Raw genomic sequence first — 22043 nt, forward strand, 5'->3', positions numbered from 1 at the left:
TGTATCAGAATTGTTCAAGAAGCTTGTTAGATGACAAGTGTCTGAGCCCTGACTCCAGACAGATGGATACAGCTGCCCCCATGTGGTCAGCCATCGTCAATTTAAACAGGCCTCTCACCCCAAGATGTGTGTCACCAGTAGGTACCTAGCAAACATTAGCTCTGGGAGCTGCTTCTGGTTGGCAAGAGTAATGGGTGGCCAACCTCCCTTCTGTCCTTTCCTTCCCTCCCTCCCGCCGTTCCTTCCTAGCAATACACCTACTACCTACCTAGCTACCTACCTTCCTACCTGCCTACTCACTCACCTATCTGTCTGCCCCTCACCTCTCCGCTGCCTATGGTCATTGAGCCCTGTGCTGGTGCTGAGAGAAGGGGCAGAGAATCCAAGACCCAGTCTGCCCTCTGGGAATCCCCCATCTGCATTCTCTTCCTTTTGGGTGTCTGCCAGGAAGATGGGGGCTGTGTCTGTTCACAGAGCCCCTGGGGTCTCAGCCACTGTGCTGAGGTCGGCCTGGCTCAGGGGAGGTCTTCCTCAGGTCCAGAAAATCAGACCGCTTAGTTCTGTTAGCTTCCAGCACAGTGGGTGTGATTTTAAATCCTACGTCCTCTGATCCTGGCGTTGGTTCTGTGCTTTCTCGGCTTCCATCTTGCTCTGCATTAGTTTGAGACATTTTGCTGAGATCTGCTTCTTTATTCTAGAAGTCATGTTTAAGACCGCTGCTTGCCCTCTATACACATACATACACACACACACGCATATATATATGTGAACGCATGTATACACATATACATGTACCTGTATGAATGCATGTGCGCACATACATATACATGAATGTATATGTACACAAGCCCATGTACACATGTGAGTAGATGTGTACATGCATATATACATACATATATATGTGTGTGTATGTCAAAGACTTCATATTACTTGGTTCTACAGTCAACACCAATGGAAGCAGCAGTCGAGACATCAGACAACCTATTGCATTGGGCAAATCTGCTGCCAAAGACCTCTTTCAGGTGCTGAAGACCAGTGATGTCTCCTTGAAGACTATGGTGCACCTAAGCTGAGCCATGGTGTTTTCAGTCGCCTCGTATGCATGTGAGAGCTGGACGATGAATAAGGAAGACTGAAGAAGGTCAATGCTTTTGAGCTGTGGTGCTGGCAAAGAATGCTGAAAGTACCGTGGACTGCCAAAAGAACTAACAAGTCTGTCCTGGAAGAAGTGCAGCTGGAATGCTCCTTGGAAGCGAGAATGGCCAGACTTTGTCTCACCTACTTTGGTCATGTTGTCAGAAGGAACCATTCCCTAGAGAAGGATGTCATGCTTGGTAAAGTGGAGGGTCAGTGAACAAGGGGAAGGCCCTCAATGAGATGGACTGACACAGTGGCTGCAACGATGGGCTCAGATACAGCAGGGATTGTGAGGCTGGTGCAGGACCAGGCAGTGTTTTGTTCTGTTGTCCATGGGTCACTATAAGTTGGAGCCAACTCGATGGCATCCAACAGCAATAACATACATGTGCATGTATACATACAGACATACATGTACACAAAATACATGTACACACACATATGTATATACACACAGATACACAACACACACATATGCATGCATGTACATGTACCTAATCACACATATATATGTGTACACACACATATATATACACATACAAACATGTGCATACACATATGCACACATACACCCACGTATACATACATATTTATACACACATATATACTGGCAGACACCCATATACACATATATGCATACATGTATATACACATACACACATGTATGCACACATATATAAATGCATGCATATGCACATATACATACACACACATATACATACACAGAGATACATACAGGCACAGACATGTACATATCTGCACAAATACATACATGTATATATACATATACATGTGTATACATACATACATATATATATATATACATACATACATACACATACATATATAACATTTTATTCCTTTTAAATGAGGTATTGCATTGGGCAAATCTGCGAAAGAGCTCTTTAGAGTCTTAGAAAGCAGAGATGTCACTGTGAGGACTAAGGTGTGCCTGACCCAAGCCGTGGTATTTTCAGTGGCTTCATATGTGTATGGAAGCTGGACGATGAATAAGGAAACTAAGGAAGAGCTGATGCATTTGAGTGATGATATTGATAAAGAATATTGAAAATACCATGGATGCTGGAGGAATACTTCTGTCCTGGACGAAGTGCAGCCGGAATGCTCCTTGGAAGTGAGGCTGGGGAGCCTTTGTCTCATGTACTTTGGACTTGTTACCGGGAAGGACCAGTCCCTGGAGAAGGCCATCATTTTTGGTAAAGTGGACGGTCAGCAGAAAAGAGAGAGGCCCTCAATGTGGTGGACGGACATGGCTGCAATGATGGGCTCGAGCGCAGTGAAGATTGTGAGGCTGGCACCGGCCTGGGCAGGGTTTTGTTCTGTTGCACACAGGGTTTCTGTGAGTGGGAACTGACCCGAGAGCGGCTGAGGACAAGCAGCGAGGGCTCCTACAGACATCTCAGACGGTCGACCACCGTTGTGTCTCCATGCTGCTCTCAGCTCCCTGCCACAGAACGGGCACGCTGCTATTCTCCTGGCTCCTCCCCGACAGAACCGGACTTGGGAGCTTTCCCAGCATGCTGGCTGGCTCGTCTGCTCTCAGTTTGACCTTCTTTGTGGCCCGGACAGACTTTGGATCCTGTATTTAAGGTGATGGATGTGAAGGGCGTGGCTCAGGCAGGCCAGGCTATGCTCCAGTTTCCTCCACAAAGCTCACATGTCAGAGGCCTTGTAAATGACCGGGAGTCACAGACGAGGTCATCAAGCCTTGAAGTGTCTGCTCCGGCCAGGAGAAGGCGCCCCCCCTTAGACTGTGCAGGCTGCTCTGCAGGGGTTTCTTCTGGGCTCTGCTGGGTCTTTCGGGCACATTGTGCCCCCCTCCTGTTCTGTAGGCCAGTACTGTCACTCAAAGCAGGAGGGACGTGGGCTAGCCACATGGAAGAACACTGGTGTCTTGGGGGCCTCTCAGGCTGAGGGCACCATGGTTTCTGGTTCTGGAGGAAGAGTGACACTGATCAGGATGGGTATTCTGAGCTTCCAGGGCCTCTGGAAGTGAGGGGGTAGGCTAGTGGGGAGGGAGTTGAGTGTGTGTGTGTGCACGCACACATGTGTGTGAGTGTGTTGTGGGCTGAGAGGGTGTCTGACACTTCTGGAAGTGAGGGGGTAGGATAGTGGGAGGGAGTTGGTGTGTGTGTGCACACACGTGTGTGTGTGTGTGTTGTGGGGTGAGAGGGTGTCTGATGCCTCTGGAAGTGAGGGGTGGGCCAGTGGGGAGGGAGTTGCGTGTGTGCATGTGCCTGCGTGTGTGTGCACACGTGTGCACTGTGGCGTCTTCGTTTCTGACGCCTCTTTGTGCCCCAGTTCTGGATGTCCATCGTGGCCACCACCATGCCCATTCCCTGCGGAGGCTTCATGCCTGTGTTTGTGCTCGGTAAGTTCTGATGGCACCCTGGCAGGATAAGGGAATGCTTGGAACCAGGGTTTGTACTTGGTCTTAGCACCCACGGAGGGCTCACCGGCCCTTCCCTCACACTGTCTGCCCTCTAGGAGCTGCCTTCGGAAGGCTGGTGGGGGAGCTGATGGCCATGCTGTTTCCTGATGGGATCTTATTTGATGGCATCATCTACAAGATCCTCCCTGGGGGCTACGCGGTGATTGGTAAGACTCACACCCGCCCGACACTGAACATCGAGGGCCCTCAACACCTTCCCTGCAGGCTACACAACATGGTTTTAACTCAACTTTAAGTCACAGACTCAGCCCTCGGTCTGACTGTCATGAACTGTTACTGACTTTGTTTGAGGCTCGTGTGGCTCTCGTGTAGGGATGAGAACATCTAGGGTTGTGTCTGGGTGGCCGCGAGGGGTTTTGTCTCCTTCCTAAGACTCACGGAGACAGTGCCAGAGACCAGCTCAGACACCCCGACCTGCAGATCGGCTAGGGGGCGAGCACTGGTGGGGACTCAGGGCTGTAGCCTTGTCGCCTGGTGGCCACTGGTCACCGACGGCCATGGAGTTGGTTAGCTGCCTGCCTGGGCTTCATTTCTTTATTCTGAAATGACTCCGACATATTTCAGTCTGACGTTTTGAGAGTCTGTGATACCCGTTGCTTTAAATCTATTGTCCCAGCCAACCCAGAGCCAGTGCAGCACAGAGACCAGCAGAGTCCCCGGGGTAGCAGGCCCCCTCCCCCTGAGCATTCCACAGCCCCACAGCCGTGCCTCCCCAGGAGGCGGGAGCACTGGCCAGCTCCACAGCTCAGTGGGCCTGTGCCCCTATCGCAGCGTCTTCCAGTCACCTCTTCTTCCTCAGTCATGTCTCTCAGTCCCTGCTCCCCCATGTACCTTCCCCAGTATGTATACTTCCTACAATAGAGTTCAAAACTGAACAAACCCACTGCCGTGGAGTCGATTCCGACTCACAGCACCCCTAGAGGACAGAGTAGAACTGCCCCAGAGGGTTTCCAAGGCTGTCATTCTTCATGGAAGCAAACTGTCTCATGTTTCTTCCACCCAGTGGCTGGCAGGTTCGAACCTTTGGTTAGCAGCTGAATGCCTTAACCACTGCGCCACCAGAGCTCCTTGATGGTTCAAGCCCTGAGGTGTATTGTGCGGACCGCCCAGTGGTGCTGGCCCCCCAGCCCCTCCCTCCTGTGACTCTTCTCTGATCCGTTTCCCGCATGCTTTCCTAGCATCGCCCCCAACGGTGGCCCCGCTGTACTGAATAAGCCATGGATCTGACACAGGGACGGTCCTGGTGGATGGGGAGCTAGAAGCACAGACAGGGAAGGTGGGCGTCTATCCTCAAAGAGCTTACTGAGTCATAACGGTTTAGATCTACACGTGCCTTTGAGATCACCACACCCACCCCTTTGACCTTGCAGATGAGAGCCTGGGGTTCTGGGCACCCCAGATGTGGATCAGAAACAGCTGAGTCAGAGCTTGACTGGACGTCAGTGCTCCCAGCCCACAGTGAGACCCTTGGGTCTTCATGGTATTTAGCTCCTCATTGTTGACATCAAGACCTGAGGCCCAAGATACAAGCCCAGGCTGGGTTTTAAAGTGCTCAGTTACAAACGCTCCAAACTCTGAAAAGTGAGAAATGGGGAGGCTGTCTTGTTTTCATTTTATAAATGAAGATTTTGGCACACACCTGCTTTTGTGACTCGCTGAAAGTCATAGAATGACATCAACACCACTGTTTTCTAACTGCTCAGCCCCTAGTCCTTACTTGACCTGTTGCCATCTTATGGCACAGACCGGGATGTGTCTCCTATCCCCAATCTTCCCAGCACAGCCCTGTGTGTCCTCACCTAAGGGTGGCCACCCTAACCCTGCGGTGTGGATGTATCTCATCCCAGGAGCAGCTGCGCTGACAGGTGCCGTGTCCCACACCGTCTCCACGGCCGTGATCTGCTTTGAGCTGACGGGTCAGATTGCTCACATCCTGCCCATGATGGTGGCCGTTATCTTGGCCAACATGGTGGCACAGAGCCTGCAGCCATCCCTCTATGACAGCATTATCCAGGTCAAGAAGCTGCCCTACTTACCAGACCTGGGTTGGAACCAGCTCAGGTGAGGGGAGCAGCTGGTAGAGCTCGGGCTGGTGGGGGGCGAGGGGAGCTCTGGGGTTGGGGTCATGTTGGGAAGCATCGTGTGTGATCCCCTGCGCGGTAGGCCTCATGACAGGAGGAGAAGGGCAGTGGGGCCTGGGACGTGGCTGACCACCATACTTTCTCCCTCCACAGCAAATTTACAATCTTTGTGGAGGACATCATGGTGCGTGACGTGAAGTTTGTTTCAGCTTCTTGTACTTACGGGGAGTTACAAGCCCTGCTGCAGACAACCACCGTCAAGACCTTACCTCTAGTGGATTCAAAAGGTTGGTGGGAAGCCAGGGCTGGGCACTGTGGTGCAGCCATCCTCAGGGCCACCAGTTGGCTAATGGAGGCCCAGCCTGGGCTCCTCAGGGGACGTGTCCACCCTCAAGAAAGAAAACATAGCTGTGTTGCAGCAAAACAGGACATCGAAGCAATGAATCTGTGGCCCCTGACATGGTTCCCTTTGCTACTTGGCTGAGTGCAGGGCAGGGCCAGTGGCCGCTGAGTTGACCCCAGAGCATGGTGACTCCATGTGGGTACAGTAGGGCTGTAGTCCCAGGGCTTTTAATGGCTGATCGTTTGCAAGCAGACCCTGAGGCCTTTCTTCCAAGCTGCCTCTGGGTGGGCTTGAGCTACAGACCTTTCCGTTAGCAGCTGAGGGTGTTAACCACTTTGCGGCACCTGGGGACTCCCCCGCTGAACCATACTCACTCTTCAATGCCCAGCTTACACCACTGAGGAGATGAACCTGCTCCTCACGGGGAGGCGGACTGTTCTAGCAGATTCCACACCTCCCCTCCTACTGCAAAAAGGGCGTGGAGGTGGTGTTGTCTGACTTCCTCTAACTTCATGGGTGTGTGTGTGTGTGTGTGTGTGTGTGTCAAGATGGACATCAACAGCCAGAGGCTGATCCCCGTGAGGCAGAGGCCAGACACAACACCGCCTTCCAGCCTTTACCAATTCTGTCACCACCCGTAGTGCTCTCTGCTTCTCTGCTGGGTTTGATAATCTATTGCAATGGCCACACGGAACTCATAGATGATACTCATGATTATGGGGTTACTAGGGAAGGAACAGGATCAGAAACAAGTCAGGATGCAGTTCTTCAATCAGGACAGCTTCTTCTCAGCTATGTCATGGGCATGCTTCTTTCTGGCCTTGGCCTCTGCCCTGCCTGGGCCCCATTCAACTCGCATGCCTCCTGCCCGAGGGCACTCGGCTTTCTCGCTCCAGGGGCCGGGCAGCTTGCCGCTCTGTCTCGTGCCAGTCTCTTGGTTCTGCTCATCCTGCCATCTCTGCTGCCTCCTCTCTGCCTCTCATTGCGGGGTCTCAGCATCACTCCTGGCTCTTCTTTCTTGAGGGCAGTGAGATCCCCCCCATTCCACTTCCGGGAGGGCTCATTTAAGCCTAGGGGATGGGAAAACTGACCAGTCCCCCACGGTAGGGTTCCATACCCCTTATTTCCACAGTCCCACCCCGACAAGGGTGCCATTACCTTGTTTACATTATTAGCAAGCTACCCAGTCCCCTTTGTGGGGCACAGGCACCTCACATTTGCGTAGTCCACCCAGGCATCTTGTGGAAGTCACAAAGACTTGGCTAAAGAGCCACGTTCGCACACCTCCCTTCAGCCCTCCACCCTGCATTCTGCTGTTTGTGGTTCTATGTGGTTCATAGACCGGCATCTTATCTCCTCACTATACTGGAAGCTCCTTGGGGTAGAAGCCTTAGCTTCTGTGTTCCCAGAGTGTCTTTTTATCGACATTTAATAGACCATGAATGGATACGTGCCTCGTGTTTGAGGTGGCGCGACTGAGGAAATGGCCATTTGGGGCCATTAAAGAAGTTCTGAGCTCAGGAGCTCGGGGTGTCCATGCTGATCATGTTAGATTCATTCTGAGTGTTTGCCCGACTGGGGCTCTTCCTTGGAGCAGGGTGCGGCCAGGGGGTGATAAAACACCAGACACAGAGGTTGAGAACAACCGCTTAGAGGGGTCCCCCTTTTAGCTCACTGCAGGGTACAAGATGCGGGGGATGTACCGCATAGACTCACTGGCCACCTTTCCATTCATGTGACTGGAGTTTGGTCAGTCTTCTTCTTTGCATGGGTTGATTCGTTGATTTTCATCCTGGGCTCAGCTGTAAACAGGGTGTATGGGGCTGGATCAAAATACTGCCAAGTAGTGCCCTGCCAGTCACCTCAAGTGATCAGTGAAGGGAGTGAAGGGATTGACGGAGGTCAGGCCTGGAAGGTTCCAGAAGGGGTTTCCAGGGGGATGGGCCAAAGCTTAGCTCGGTCCCTGGGGGTTATGCACGATCTCTGCACAGCTGCCCCCTGAAGGGTTGGGAGTGTGAACCCATGCAGAGGCAGTGTGGACGAAAGGCCTGGCCATTTGCTTCCAAAACATCACAGCCAAGAGAACCCCGTGGGGTGGTTCTACTCCATACACATGGGGTCACCATGAGCCAGAAGCAACTGATGGCAGCTAACAGCAACTAATCCAAAGGTTGGGAGTTCAGATCCACCCACCATTCCTTACCATAAAGATCACAGCCCTGAAACCCCAATGGGGCAGTTCTACTCTGAGCCCAGGGTCGCCGTGAGCCAGAACTGACGACAGCCACGGGGTGGTTGGGTCGCGCTCAGGACTGCCCCACTGGTGCTGCCCTCTCTGCTGCCGCTGTGCGTCAGGGAGCCCCAGCTGCACAGGCCTCAGGTGAGCTGTGTCCCCAGAGTCCATGATCCTGCTGGGCTCCGTGGAGCGGTCGGAGCTGCAGGCCCTGCTGCAGCAACACTTGAGTGCCGAGCGGCGGCTGCGGGCCACCCAGGACATGGCCCGGAAGCTGTCGGAGCTGCCCTACGACGGGAGGGCGGCCCTGGGGGGCCCCGAGTCCTTCATCTTCGTGGACGAGGACGAAGATGAGGACCTGCCTGGGAGGGTGGAGGTGAGTGTGTGGAGGGGGTGGGGGACCGCACTCAGGGGGCCGGGATGTTGGGGTGCAGTGAGTGTGGCTGGGGGGCTGGGAGGCCAGGCAAGGGGGCCATAGCCACAGGGCCACAGCAACTCTCCTTGCCTTGTCCTGACCATGGGGTTGGCGGCTGCTGATACGTGGGAGGAGGGTGGGGAGGCTGGCTGCTGAGAAAGCCATGAGCTCCAGGTCGGGGGCCAAAGCACAGGAGCTAAAGGAGGTGAGGCCCAGGGGCATGGTGTCCGTGGGCGTCCAAGAGAGAGGAGCTCTAGGTGGGAGGCAGGGCGGAGCTACAGGGAGGCAGGGCGGAGCTACAGGATACCCCCGGCCCAGGCGCGCAGCGCTGGCCGCCTCTTCTGGGCACCCAGGCTGCCTGCTCTCTCCAGCCGCCCCCTCCTCCTCCTCCTCGCACCTTCCCTGTGGCCACACCGTCCCCTGAGGAGCCCAATGGGCCCTTGCCCAGCTACAAGCAGCAGCCAGAGGCCCCGGAGCCTGCAGGTGAGGTCTCCCCTCCACACACCTTCCCTCCACCTGCGCATGCTCCTGAGAGGTGTGAGGCTGGGGTGGGGGTGGGGTGCAGTCCCGATGCATTGCTTCTCTGTGTAACTGTCCCAGGGAGGGCAGGGTGGCCGTGGGGGAGTAGTGTCTGCAGAGGGGGTGTCCCGGAAGGTGCAGTCCTGTGGGGCAGAGGAACAGGGCCACCCAGAGCCCAGCCACACCCCAGGATGGGGCGTCCTGGGATGGGGGTGTCCCAGGATGGAAGTCTCCCAGGTGTCCCGGGATGGGAGTGTTCCAGGAAAGGGGTGTCCCAGGACGGGGTGTCCTGGGATGGGGGTGTCCTGGGGTGGGGGTGTCCTGGGATAGGGGTATCCCGGGATTTGGGTGTCCCAGGATGGAAGTGTCCAGGGATGGGCATGTCCTGGAATGGGAGTGTTCTGGGATGGGGGTGTCTCAAGTGTCCCAGGTGTCCCAAGATGGGAGTGTCCCAAGATGGGGTATCCTGGGATGGGGGTGCCCCTGGGATGGAGTGTCCCGGGATGGAGATGTGCCAGGATGAGGGTGCCCCAGGATAGGATTTCCCAGGATGGGGGTGTCGCAGGTTGGGGGTGTCCCGGGATGGGGTACCCTGGGATGGGATGTCCCGGGATGGAGGTGTCCCAGGATGAGTGTGTCTCAGGATGGGGATGTCTCTGGATGTGTGTGCCCTGGAATGAGGGCACCCTGGGAAGGAGGTGTTCCGGGATGTGTGTGCCCCAGGATGTGGGTGTCCCGAGATGAGGGTGTTCTGGGATAGGGGTGTCCCAGGATGGGGGTGAGCATTGCTTCTCCCGCTTTCCGTCCCTCCAGAGAGACGGCCGTCCATCTTCTGGGCCCTGTTCAGCTGCATGCTGGGCCGCGCCCGCCCCTCGAAGAAGAAAGCTGTCCAGGTGAGCAGAAGGGGGGTGGCAGGGGAGAGGGAGCCCGCCCAGGAGGAGCTACTTGTTCAGGGATCTCAAGTCAGGAGGGAGGAGACCTGTGACAGGCGTGGCAGTGGGCAGCTGGGGTTTCACCAGAACCGTGGGAGGAAAGGAAGAACCTGGGCTGTCTGTCTTCTCCAGGACTCAGCGGACTTGGTGGATAACATGTCCCCGGAAGAGGTATGTCGGGAGCGGCAGTGTGGTGGGGGCAGAAACAGCATTGTGGGTGGAGAGGCTGCTGCTTCTTGGTCCGCTTTGGCAGAGGTGTGAGCTTGGGCGGGTTGGTGTGAGGGCCGGGAGCAGTGACGGGCTGGGCCCGCTGCCGGAGCTGACCTCAGGCATGGCGGGCTTGCAGAAGGAGCCTTGGAGTCTCGCGCAGCCAAGGGTGTGTGGCTGCGACGCGGGGCCTCTGCTCACGTGGGATGTGACAGGACGGGGACAGGCTGTTCCCGAGGGACGAGCCTCACCCAAGTCAGATGGCACCAGGTGCCAGCACAAAAACACGGCAGCGTGGGAGCACAGCACAGAGACCAGCCCGGCTCCGAGGCCTGGAGGCCCCAGGCTGCGGACAGCAGATCCCGGAGACGAGGCCTGAGCAGACAGCCAGTGAAGATGCCCACAGTCACAACAGAGGCCCGAGTGGAGGTGATGTACTGAAGGCGGAAAGTGCTCCTGGGCTGGAGGAAGGCGTGGCAGGTGACGGAGAGGAGGAGCACCTTGCCTGCTCAGGGCACACGTACTTCTGCTGGAGCTTAGGGGGAAGGTGGGGCGGTGGCCAGCAGCAAAGGGAAGGGCCGCCTGCTCGCCAGGCAGAACCTCAGCGGCCCAGCCGCAGAACCAACGCAGCAGCTTGAACATACACCGAGGAAGGGAGATGCCTGGAGGCTGCTTCGTGAGCTTGGAGCCACCGTGCGGCCAGATGCCCGCCTGCCTCGCTTCCTCTCGCCGAGAAGTCCTTGCCCTCCTGCCCCCCGGGGTGCACTGACGTGCTGCAGGGATCAGTCCAGCAGGAGTCACGACGAGGCATGTGGATCATGGTTGCTGGACCGGGTCAAGAGCTCTCCCTTGCCCATCACAAGGTGGCCTGTGGGACTGTCGGCAGCATCCGTGGGGAGTGCCAGCATCCCCGTGGACTCTCGGGGGGGGGTGTTGGTGCTCCGGCCTGTCACTGCTGCTGCTTTCTCAAGCCATGGAGGACACGGACCCAACAGCGACACCCTTCTCCCCTCGTCCAGAGCCAGGGGTCCCAGGCCACGGCAGCCGGCAGCTGCACCCACTCCTGCTGTGAGCCTCGGCCCCGGCGCGTGCACGCGGCCTCGCTACCGCTCCTGTGCCACGGAGGCAGCGCTGGGCGGGCTGTGAGGACTGGGGGAAGCGGGGCAGGTGGAGAGGTGGGAATAGCGTTGGCACAGAGGAGGCATCGGCTGATGTCCACTGGGCTTGTTGATGTCGCTGTTCCTGGGGGGAGGGGAGGGGGCAAGAGGACAGGACCCACCTGACCAGGGTAGGACAGAGCCCAAGCGAGCCAGAGAGGAGAGAGGGCGGGCCACACGAGGGCTCCAGGAGCAGGGTGGGGCCTGTGGTGCCATCTTCCAGCCCAGCTGACAGATGAGGGTTTGGATGAAGTGAAGGATCATTCTGAGGGGCTGGCTGGACGGGTTTCAGGAGACACTGGCCGAGCCTGGGTGTGGACACGTGGACTCATGCTGGGGTGAGCGGCTCCGAGGACAGGAGGCATCGTCCTGGAGTCTAAACACCTCGGCCCCAGAGAGCAGCCGGCTTTGCTCAGTCCACACTAGGCTCCAGTGGCCAGGCACGGCTCTCAGGCTCAGCCAGCGTCTGCCTGCCCTGCGGGGCAGTGGCTTCATCACAGTCTGCATCAGTCAGTCCATGCCACACTCTCTCCCGGGGACTTGGTGCCTTGTAGCCAGGCCGAGACAGATGCCACTGGGAAACCGAGGACGAGCAGTGTCAGCAAAAGGGCCAGTTGATGTGTGGACGAGTGATCTGGGGGCTCAGGGAATCAGTGTGGGGGTGGTGGGGACTGGGAGGGGCGCAGGCTGGAGGCCCAGTCAAGTGCTGCCTGGCCCAGGGCTGTTGCTACAGGAGAGGAGTGGGAAGGCGGAGCGCTGGGTGGTACAGAAGGTGAAGGTGCTTGGCTCCCGGGGAAGGTGGTGGGTGGCATGCACCGAGAGGCACCTCAGGAGAAAGGCCTGATGACCTTCCGAGGCGTCAGCCGTTGGCAGCCCCGTGCAGCCCAGGTCTCCTCTGAGACGACCCACGGCCCCTGGTTGCAGTGATAACGAGGCCCACAGACGGGGCGGAAGCAGCAGGGGGGTGGGGCCCCGAGGGGGAAGATGCTGGGGTGCCTGCAGGAGAAGGTGGGTTTGAGGGTGTATGTTGGCCTCCTGCCTGCAGTGGGCGTGGGCCCAGCCAGGGCGGGAGCAGCAGGCTGTGGTGACCGCTGCGTGCCCACAGGTGGCGGCCTGGGAGCAGGAGCAGCTGGGCCAGCCCGTGTGCTTCGACCACTGCTGCATCGACCAGTCTCCGTTCCAGCTGGTGGAGCAGACCACCCTGCACAAGGCAAGCCCGCCCACCGCCCTGGGGGGTCCCGGGGGGCTGCGCACTGAACACCCTGTGCGATACAAGGCTGCTGACCCCTGCAGGGGGCACTGGGGGGGGGCTGCGCTGACCGCCAGCTGCCACGGTGGATAACGGGGCTATGCGCTGACCGACCTGCACAGGACAAGTCCACCAAGTGCCGACCCCCGACTGCACTGACTGCTGACTGCCATGGGGGGGACTGTGCACTGGCCGCTGACTGCTGAGTGGTGGGGCCTGAGGGGCTGTGTGCTGACCAGTAGTGTTCCGGTTCCCTAGTGTCACTCAGACAGGAACATACCACAAATGGAATGGCTTGAAGAAACAGGAATTTATTCTTGTACAGTTTGGAGGCTTGAAGTCAGAGTTCAAAGTGCCAAGCTCTAGGAGCTGGGTGAAAATCCCCTCAATGTTGGGGTTCAGCTGTTTCTTATGTACGGGAAGCAGACCACATACTCAAAGCAGCTACTCAGCTGCTCCAATAGATTCCACCATGGAGTTAATTACCAGTCTCATCATGGGGAATAACTACATTCAGCTGCCCAGCCACTCAACCAGGCCCAGCCAAGTTCACACACAAACGTAACCACCACAACTAACCACTACTGCAAAGGGTCTGTGCACTGACCTTGGTGTTGGGGGCGCCAAGGAGGCTGTGCACTGACCGCCCTGTGGGGGCACTGGAGAGCCCCGCACTGACCTTTGCCCTCCACCGCGCTCTGCAGACACACACGCTCTTCTCTCTCCTGGGCCTGCACCTGGCTTACGTGACCAGCATGGGCAAGCTCAGGGGCGTGCTGGCGCTGGAGGAGGTGAGCCGGTCGGCGAGGGCCTGGGAGGGATGGCCTGGCGGAGGGGCCTGTGCGCCCCAGTCCCAGGGGGTGCTCTCCCCTGGGAGGCCACCCCCGACCGGGCGCCTGGGGCTGAGTGAGGTCTGAGGCTGCGAGGAGGGTGGGGGGGCGGCCCCTGCTCTCCCACTGCCCTCTGGTGCCATCTTCCTGGGCCTGCTCCGTGGTCTGGCTGCTTCTCACCCCGCCCTTCTCTCTCCTTCCCTTCCCCAACCCCCCAGCTACAAAAGGCCATCGAGGGCCACACCAAGTCTGGGGTGCAGCTCCGTCCCCCCCTCGCCAGCTTCCGGAACACCACCTCCAGTCGCAAGACTGCTGGGGGGCCGCCCCCTCCTGCAGACGGCTGGATCCTGCCTGAGAGTGGACCTGGGGCTCTGGGGGGCCCTGCCCTCTCAGAGTCGCCGGCACCCTCGCCCTCCCCGGAGCCCCCGCCCAGCCCAACCCCACAGGGCGAGGGGGGGCTGGAGGAGCTGGAGCTGGAGGAGGGCCCAGGGCCTGAGGAGGGGCTGGCCGACATCCTGCAGGGGCCCAGCCTGCGGTCCACGGATGCAGAAGATGAGGACGAGGAGCTCATGCTCTGAGCCCCAAGGCCCCGGGCGGGCGGGCGTCGCTGGGGGCAGGGTGGGCAGCCCTTCCCGGCCCCGCGGGGAGCTGTGAGCGGGACAGCACGGGTCTAGGGGAGCATAGACCTGGGCCGGGAGCACCTGGCCGGTGCTTAGGCCCAGCCCCCTTCTCAGGCGGACGGGGGGGGGGGTCCTGAGCCCAGCAGAGGGCCCCGCCTCCACAGGGCTTCCTGACTTTCTGCTCTCCTCCCCCCACCCCCGCCCCGTGGTTCCCATCCATCACCAGATGGCTGGGCCTCCCTGTTCTCTAGTCCGGGGGCAGGGAGGCCCTGCTGACCTCTGGACAGTGCTGCATGGCCCAGGGAACCCCAGCCTCTGGGACGTACAGCCCAGAGTGACCTGCACCCGGCCCCGGGCCCCGTGAGTCCCTGCAGACCCCACCCCTCCCTCGCTGCCATCCCTGTCCGGCTTTAGCAGTGGAACGCGAACAACAGCAGACCAGGCCCAGAAGCTGCAGGAGAGAGACCCGGAGGCGCGGCTCTGTGGGGAGGAAGAGCAGGTGCCTGGTCGCCCGCGTCCAGACCGCCCCTGCGTCACTGGCCCCCTCTGGGGCAAACGCCCCTTACTGCACACCGTCCGCCTGGTGGGCAGGTCAGCGGTTGCTGCCGACCCCCACGCCTGGCGCCCTCGTGTGGTCAGAATAGAATGCACTCCCTGGGTTCCCAAGGGCTGAGTTCTTGGAGAAAGCAGGCTTTTCTTCCCGGGAGCCTCTGGGCGGGACTAGAACCTCCAACCTTCAGTCCTCAGCTGAGCAGCTGAGCATGTAACTGCCTGCATCGCCCGGGGCTCTGGTTTGCAGGCCTCCCCTCCTGCCGGCCAAGGTCGGCTCTGCCCGGAGCTGCGCACGTGCCTGGGGCCGCCAGGCAGGGCACCCCGCGGCCACGCCCCTGCTCAGGGACAGCTCCTTGCACTCCCTTTCCAGTGTGGAGGCTAGGGAGTCTAGTAGAAGTGGGGGGGCCGCTAGGTGCTCCCCGGGGGGTCAGAGCCTCCTCCAGCAGCATCTCCACGAGGCTGCCACCTCAGAAACAAAGCCGTTCCCGCGGCTCCCCCACCTGCTCCGCCTGCCGCCCGTTCTGCCTGCCCAGCTCTGAGCTGTGCCCCTCTCCCCCTGCCCCACCAGTGCCCAGCCCCTCCATGCCCAAATGAGACCCACATAGCCAGAGGATGCCACCACGCTGTTTAATGCCATCAACATCTGCCGCCCGTTCCAACATCACTCCCCCCGGCCCCCAGGGCCAGGAGAGGCTGGCCGGACAGGGGTCCACGCCCGTGTACACAACCTCGAGTATTGGTGTATGTTTATATAGACTTCTCTCTGTAATATATGGCGTGGAATCTCTCTCGGGCCTGGGTGGGAATGTCGCGTTAAGAAAACATGCGAAGACTGGCCATAAAAGTGGGTGTCCCCAGACCTGGAAGACGGCATGAGGGAGGTAGAGGTGGGGTGAGGTGGGGTGATAAATGCACCCCAAGATCCCTCCTTAGCACAAGGATCAGAAGGAAGGTGGGGGACAGGGAAGGAAGAGACGGGCGATTTGGACTTGAATAAAGTGAACTGATTAAAAGTGCAGCCCATCCCCCCAAAGAACGCCACTTAGCAAGAGCGGTCCAGTCACAAAAACAAAACGCAGCCCACCCAGGACGCCGTGAGATGCACCACAGCCCCCCCCAGGAGAGCAGCCCCCCACCCCACAGCCGTCCTGCACATGCCCCTCCCCCAAATAGAAGCAAACCCCATGCACCTAGCCCCAGCACCAGGGGGCGCCCCGCTAGCTCCTGCTGCCCCCCGGTCTCCCCGGGAGGGCCTGTCAGGACACAGGGGCAGTGTCCCGGGATTGGCACCACCGCAGCCCCTCCCTTCCTCAGCTCCCCAGGCCCTGGGAGAGCGGGGCTGGGCAGACAGTGGGGCACAAGGGGTGAGGCGAGGAGGGACAGGTGATGAGACGGGCAAGGGGAAGGGGTGGCAGGGGCCCAGGTGGGCAGGCTGATGGGTCTGCAGCGCCCCTGGAGTGGGGTCCCGGGCCAGCGGACACGCTGTTCAGGCAGCAGCCGGCGAGGCTGTAACTGCGCCCCCACCTCCGCTCCCCATGCCCACTCCTGCTTCCAAGACCCTTCGGGACCCTAATGCCCGCTGCATCTCAGGAGTTGTGATGACAGGGCAGGCGGGGGGGGGGTCACAGAATGGCAGAAACAGCCCAGGAGGGGGCGCAGTCGAGGGACAGACACCTGGGGTATTCGGGCAGGAAGGGACTCAGGGAGTCGGAGTTGAAGCCCCAGGTGGCTGTGAGGAAGGGAGAAGTGGTGCTGGATCTGTCGGCCGTCTCCTTCCCCCTCTCCTTCCAAGCTCGCCTGAAGAAGGGGGCTGCAGCGCAGAGGGCCAGGCCAGGCCTGCCCCTGCCATCAAGATCTGCGGGCAAGTGCCGGGTGTCGGAGTCCTGGGCAGCCTGAGGGGCGGGGAGCTGAAGGCCTAGGAAGAGCTGAGGGCCACACTGCTCCTGGGGACACCCACCAGCAGCCCTGGCAGCACCAACTCCGCCCTGACCCCCTTCAACCCTGAGTCCCCAAGAAGTTATAAAAACGTAGAAAAGGCCAAGAGAAAAGTGTAAACGGCTCCGGGGAGTACGGGGCGGGGGACACGGCAGCCCTCATGCTTAGCCCTGGCCGGGACGCCCGGGGTCCACATCAGCGAAGCAGGGGCCGGTGGCCCTCACCCCCAGGGCGGGCTTCCCAGAGCAGGTGGGGGCCAGGAGAGCAGGAGCAGGGAGCCGGCTGGGGCCCTCACAGACCCACAGCCGGCCTTCCAGCCGGAGGACGGTCAGACCCCCACGGGCCTGGCGGTGCCCACGGCCACTGTGATGGTCCTGTCCTTGTGAAGCCCGCTCCAGGTCTCCCCTCCCGGACCCCACCTCAGCCACCCACCTGCTGCTGAGGGTGGGCTCTTCCCCTCCAGGGAGATCTTCCCTGGGGGGGGGCAGCCGTGCCCAATGAGCCAGGGCCACAGCCAGAGACGAGGCCAAGTCCAGGAATGCGCGAGCGGCGGGGGAGGGGCGATTGGCAGCCACAGGCAAGGGTCTTGGAAGACTCTATGGGCAAAGGCTGGGGTCAGGGTCCTGGCGGCCACCCGCCTTGGGCCACAGGCCCCGGCCTCGTGGAGGTCACTCTTGCGTGGTCTGGGTCTCCGTTTCCACGTGCAGGGCACAAAGCCTCCTGGGCCACGCCCTCTGTGTGCTGTTAGGGCACCACAGGGAAGGTGGTGTGCCGCCGCCATGCCTGGGGGAGGCAGGGCCCCGGGGGGCTAGTTGTTGGCCTCGCCCTCCTCCTCGTCAAAGGACTGCACTCCTGAGGATGTGACATCAGACACCTTGCGGCTGAGGGCAGTGGACACCTCGGGGTCCTCCCGCGGGGACAGCGACTCCAGGTCCCGGCACCCCGCGTCTTCCTCCTCCTCCTCGGGTCCCAGCGGCCTCTTCTCCTGGCCCTCCCGCTCTTCCTCCTCCTCCTCTTCGGCAGGGACCCCAGCCAGGTCCACAACGCCCCCACTTGGAGCCCAGTCCGAGTCCATCCCCATCAAAGGTGGGGGTTCCTGGGTGGAGCAGCCTGAGGCTGGGTGGGGGGGCCCCATCTCGTGCAAGCTGGGCTGGGAGTCATTGAACGCAGGGCCGAGGTAGGAACCGGTGGCAGGGGAGGCGATGAGAGACTGGTCACTAGCCTCCCAGGCGTCTGATGAGCCCAGACAGTACATGCCCTGGGACACGTAGGAATGAGGCCAGCCATCCATGGGAGCCTGGGTCAGGGCGTCTGCAAAGAGATTGGGGTGGGGGGGTCAGGGGCCACAGAGCAGCAACTAGGGTACACAGGGAGAGACCCCAGGGCCCAGAGCTGGCAGGGCAGGGATGCAGAGAGGATCAGCACCAAGGCAGGTGGACACTGCGGGGGGGCGTCCCTCCCTAGAAGGAAAGGGGGCTTGGAGGTCTCCGGGCTCACCCTGGCTCTCCATCAGCTCCTGGTAGTTGTCGCTGTAGTTGCAGCCCAGTTGCTCTTGGGTGGAGTTGACACTCATGTCCTCACCATCCATGGATGACCAGGCCATGAGCGTGGCTTCAGAGATGGCAAACTGCTCCATGACACCTGAGGAGAGACGGGCATGGTCGGTGTGCACGATCCACCAACCACTCATGAGCCACCGGCCACGCAGGAACAGCACCTCAGTGGGACAGACACAAGACACCAGCCACACATGAGCCACCGCCACTCATGAGCCACCAGCCACACAGGAACGGCACCTCAGTGGGACAGACACCGGACACAAGCTGTTCATTTGTCTTAAACTGTCTACGAGCCATCTTAAAGGACATTGAAAAGGACCAGATGAACCTAACTTAGCAATGCATCTTATCTAACCCAACCTACATAATGTCAATGTGTAATTGATACAAAAATCAACGAGACAGTTCACAGTCTCTCTGTTGCGCTCCATCTTGAAATCCTGTTGATATTCACACTGACAGTGCGGCCCCACTCCCTGTGGCCACATGGCCAGTTCGCAGTGACCACATGAGGCCAGTGGCCACCCCACTGGACAGAGTAGGCTTCGTTTATGCCCCGAAACAAGCAGAAACGTGTGGACCTCCCAGAAGGCCACGTTTAGGGTTCTGGGGGAAGGAGATGGGGTTCTTCTGGTGAAATGCCACAAGGGATGGAAGTTAGCCATTTCCAGAAGGCCATCTTGGAAGTAATTAGGAATGGAACTAGAGTTGGGTGGTCATGGGCCGTGGAATCAGGACCAATGGAAAATCCCCAAAGGGGCACCATGGGTGTGTGGGTCTGCACCGATGTGAAGCTGACAGTCTGAGAGACTGGAAGGAGGAGGGAGAGAGAACAAGGCGGATGGACAGACTTGGGGTCCCTGTTCCAGTTGGTGTCAGGAGTGCGTTGGAGCTCGTGTTGTTAGCTGCCTTACCCTGGCCCTGACTGGTTTATCTCCCCTCCCTTACCACCACACCACCACACAACATGCCCTCCCTTCCTCCTCAGACCTACCACCCTCCCTTGGTGCCTCACTGAGACCTCCACCCCTGTGAGGACACTATATGGCTGTCATCAGACCTAGACTGCTTCTCTGGAACAAAGCCTCTCCTGGAGACTGTCCCTCATCAGCCGGTCCCGATTGTCCGGTGGAAGTCACAAGCCGGGTCCAGGAAGGGCCAGGGCTGGGCTAAGGGGCAGAGGCTGGAGGAGACCCTCACAGCCTTCTTCACTCTCCTCAAGTGCGAGAGGCAGCAGAGCCTTCCGGAGTCCCGGGCCTTGCCTGCGTTTCCTTCCCCATGGCAGTACAGGGCGGACAGTCCCGCCAGCTAGGGGGAAGGCATCTGGGACAGGCACACGTCTTATCCCATTCCAGTTATCATGTTTGAAGATGATAATAAGTTGAGGATACTTAGAAGAATAAATAAGTCAAATACTAAAACTAGGGCTGTTTGGGAAATGTGGGTCTTACAGTCACCATGTGGGTAGGCCAATGCTACTCTGAGGGATCAGGTTGGAGGGTCAGTCTATAGTCACCCCAAAAAGCTGTCCCTCAAGGGCCCAGGGAGAAGTACCTGCTAGGAAGCGGGCCTCCTTCTCGCCATCACTGAGGTCCGAGTAGGCATCAGTGTCTCGGCGCACGGCCTCATGGCTGTGCTGGGGCTGGATGGTGGGGGTCTTCCCCCAGCCCTGCCACTCGATCATGTGGGCCACCCGGCCCTGCCCCATGGCTGTGGGCTTTGTCACATGGTCCTTCATGCTTCGAGAGATCCCTGCAGGACCAGACAGTCCCAAATCATCCAGAAGAGCTCACAATACCATACCAGACCCTCCCATCCCATCACCGGGAACCCCCCCCCCACTACACAGGGGCAGCATCCCTAGGACTGCACTGAGGGCAGCCTGGGGATGGAAGAAGGCTCGGTGGGAAGGACAGACGGGTCCAGGATGTGGGGTGGCTTGGAGGAGCAAAGAGGTGGGCAGGAGTCCCGGGTGCTCGCTGGGCCGAAGCACCCCAGGGAGGAGGTTCACCTGAGAATGATGACTTGGCCAGGGCCCCGATGCCGTAGGCATTTGAGTGTCGCTTGAGCTTCGGGAGGATAGAAGTGGTGTCCTCCATGGAGAGCTGGTGGGGCAGGTGGGAAGAGGGCACAAGGATAAGGGTACCGGGAGGATGCCTAGCCTCCAGCCAGAGGAGCTGAGCCAGAGCGGGGGGGGAAGGCGGAGCGCAACGGAGGCGCGTCCCCCAACCGCTCTGGATACCTCTGGATGCGGGACGGACAGAGACGCTGGGGCACACTGTGTTCTCTGAAGGTGAGGGGAGTTGGCAGGGACTGGGGGCCAGGGCTGCACTCACATTGATGACGTCCCAGGAGAACTCTGTCCGGGTTTGCTGTGAGGACAGAGGACAAGGGCGTGGATGTCCCAGGCACTTCCCAGCAAGGGACCCCATCTCTCTTAAGGAGCTTCCTCAAGGTGTGAAGGAGGGTTTTCTTGAGAGCAACAAGCAATGGGGTCTTGGGGTGGAACATTTGAGGGAAGTAGGAAGATGTTCTGGGATAGTGTCAGGCTGTAGGAACATTTGAGGTGTTGCCTTGGAATTAAGGGAGCTAACTGGAGGGTCAACGAAAAAGGGGAAGGCCCTCAACGAGATGGACTGACACCGTGGCTGCAGTGATGGGCTCAGGTATAGCAGGGACCGTGAGGCCGGCCCAGGACCGGGCAGTGTTTCGTTCTGTTGTATGGAGGGTCGCTATGAGTCAGAGATGACTCAACGGCACCTAACAACACCAACTGGAAGATAAGAAGCCCTAGTGGCACAAAGGTTTACACTTGGTGGCGAACTGAAAGGTTAGCAGTTAGAAACTACCCACCAACTCCGAGACAGACCCGGCCATCTGTTCCTGTTAAGATTACAGACTAGGAAACCCTATGAGGCAGTCGTACTCCATCACCTGGGGGCACTATGAGTTGAAATCAGCCTGACGGCACACAGCAACTGGAGGGTCAGGCAGCTAGGGCCTCCTGGGGTCTCTGGAGGTGTCTGGGGCGAGCGGTGAGGTGGGGCTCACCTCTGTGGACGGTCGGTGGACGCTGCTCCCCTGCAACGAGCTGGTGCTGTCCATGGGGATCTGGTCAACATCCTTCAGGCCCTTCCAGTCCACTGCGATCACCTCATTCCCTGCAGGGGAGAGTCGGCCACCTGCACACGCGCAGGCCTTCCTGGGCCAGCCCCCCACCACATTACTGTTCCTTCTTCTGACCACCTGTTTCCTTCCCCATCCCGCCTGTCCCCATGATTTTTGTGCGAGGAAGAACAACGCAAAGCCAAGACAATGTTTTCCCTCAAGCAAGCAGAGCGCACCCAGGAAAAGTGTCATATGGCCTTTTGTCTGTTGTTTCAGAGAGGGGCAGTGATGGAGACAATTCTCCCTTCTGTCCTGAGGGTGGGGCAGGCCTTTCTTCTGTGAAATTGCTACCTCAGGGGGTAGGTGCCCTGTCGTAGGCGTTACTCTGTGTGTAGTGAGAGGAATGTGTCTTCCTAGGGGACCCGCTCTAAGCCTTGATGAATTTGTGGGAGTGGAAGGAGATTTGGTGGAGACAGAGGCAGGAGACAGGGAGCAAGGAGTGAGGGCCATCAGGAGCAGAGGGCAGAGTGAGGGCAGAGTGTCCCCCAGAATGGGATGGAGGTGGGGCCACCAGGAGCAGAGGGCAGAGTGTCTGCCAGCACAGGATGGAGACAGGGCCCCCAGGAGCAGAGCGTCCCCCAGCATGGGATGGGGTCCCCCAGAATGGGATGGAGACAGGGCTGCTGGAAGCAG

The 22043-nt window shown here is 59.1% G+C and overlaps 2 protein-coding genes across 2 annotated transcripts in view; one reads left to right on the top strand and one right to left on the bottom strand.

The window, feature by feature from the left end:
- The window catches only part of CLCN1 (chloride voltage-gated channel 1), a 38414-nt gene extending 24260 nt beyond the window's left edge, over positions 1 to 14154 (top strand). Inside the window, exons 13-23 of the mRNA XM_007956613.1 lie at positions 3460 to 3529; positions 3646 to 3756; positions 5458 to 5671; positions 5845 to 5978; positions 8432 to 8643; positions 9054 to 9165; positions 10015 to 10094; positions 10266 to 10304; positions 12603 to 12707; positions 13451 to 13537; positions 13795 to 14154. Of these exons, the coding sequence (XP_007954804.1) occupies positions 3460 to 3529; positions 3646 to 3756; positions 5458 to 5671; positions 5845 to 5978; positions 8432 to 8643; positions 9054 to 9165; positions 10015 to 10094; positions 10266 to 10304; positions 12603 to 12707; positions 13451 to 13537; positions 13795 to 14154 (1524 nt within the window). The remainder of the gene's footprint in view (positions 1 to 3459; positions 3530 to 3645; positions 3757 to 5457; positions 5672 to 5844; positions 5979 to 8431; positions 8644 to 9053; positions 9166 to 10014; positions 10095 to 10265; positions 10305 to 12602; positions 12708 to 13450; positions 13538 to 13794) is intronic.
- A 3337-nt stretch (positions 14155 to 17491) lies between these two features.
- On the bottom strand, positions 17492 to 21398 carry FAM131B (family with sequence similarity 131 member B). The gene is made up of 6 exons (XM_007956589.1): positions 21294 to 21398; positions 20579 to 20614; positions 20254 to 20347; positions 19797 to 19994; positions 18181 to 18324; positions 17492 to 17994 (listed from the first exon to the last, which is right to left on the bottom strand). Exons 1-6 carry the CDS (start codon positions 21345 to 21347, stop codon positions 17492 to 17494), a joined length of 1029 nt encoding a protein of 342 aa, XP_007954780.1. The 5' UTR covers positions 21348 to 21398.
- Positions 21399 to 22043: the final 645 nt, after the last annotated feature.

The sequence above is a fragment of the Orycteropus afer genome, unplaced genomic scaffold (assembly GCF_000298275.1).
Source record: "Orycteropus afer afer isolate SDZICR_OR568_19922 unplaced genomic scaffold, OryAfe1.0 scaffold00638, whole genome shotgun sequence".
NCBI lineage: Eukaryota > Metazoa > Chordata > Mammalia > Tubulidentata > Orycteropodidae > Orycteropus > Orycteropus afer.

Bases quoted from the DNA above. Each gene is read 5' to 3' on its own strand.
- FAM131B (XM_007956589.1), bottom strand. From the start codon at position 21,347: ATGGACAGCACCAGCTCGTTGCAGGGGAGCAGCGTCCACCGACCGTCC. The intron at 20,348-20,578 runs GTGAGTGCAGCC...CTGCCCCACCAG, and splicing joins TCTCCTGGGACGTCATCAAT to CTCTCCATGGAGGACACCAC. The intron at 18,325-19,796 runs GTACTTCTCCCT...GTCTCTCCTCAG, and splicing joins GGAGGCCCGCTTCCTAGCAG to GTGTCATGGAGCAGTTTGCC.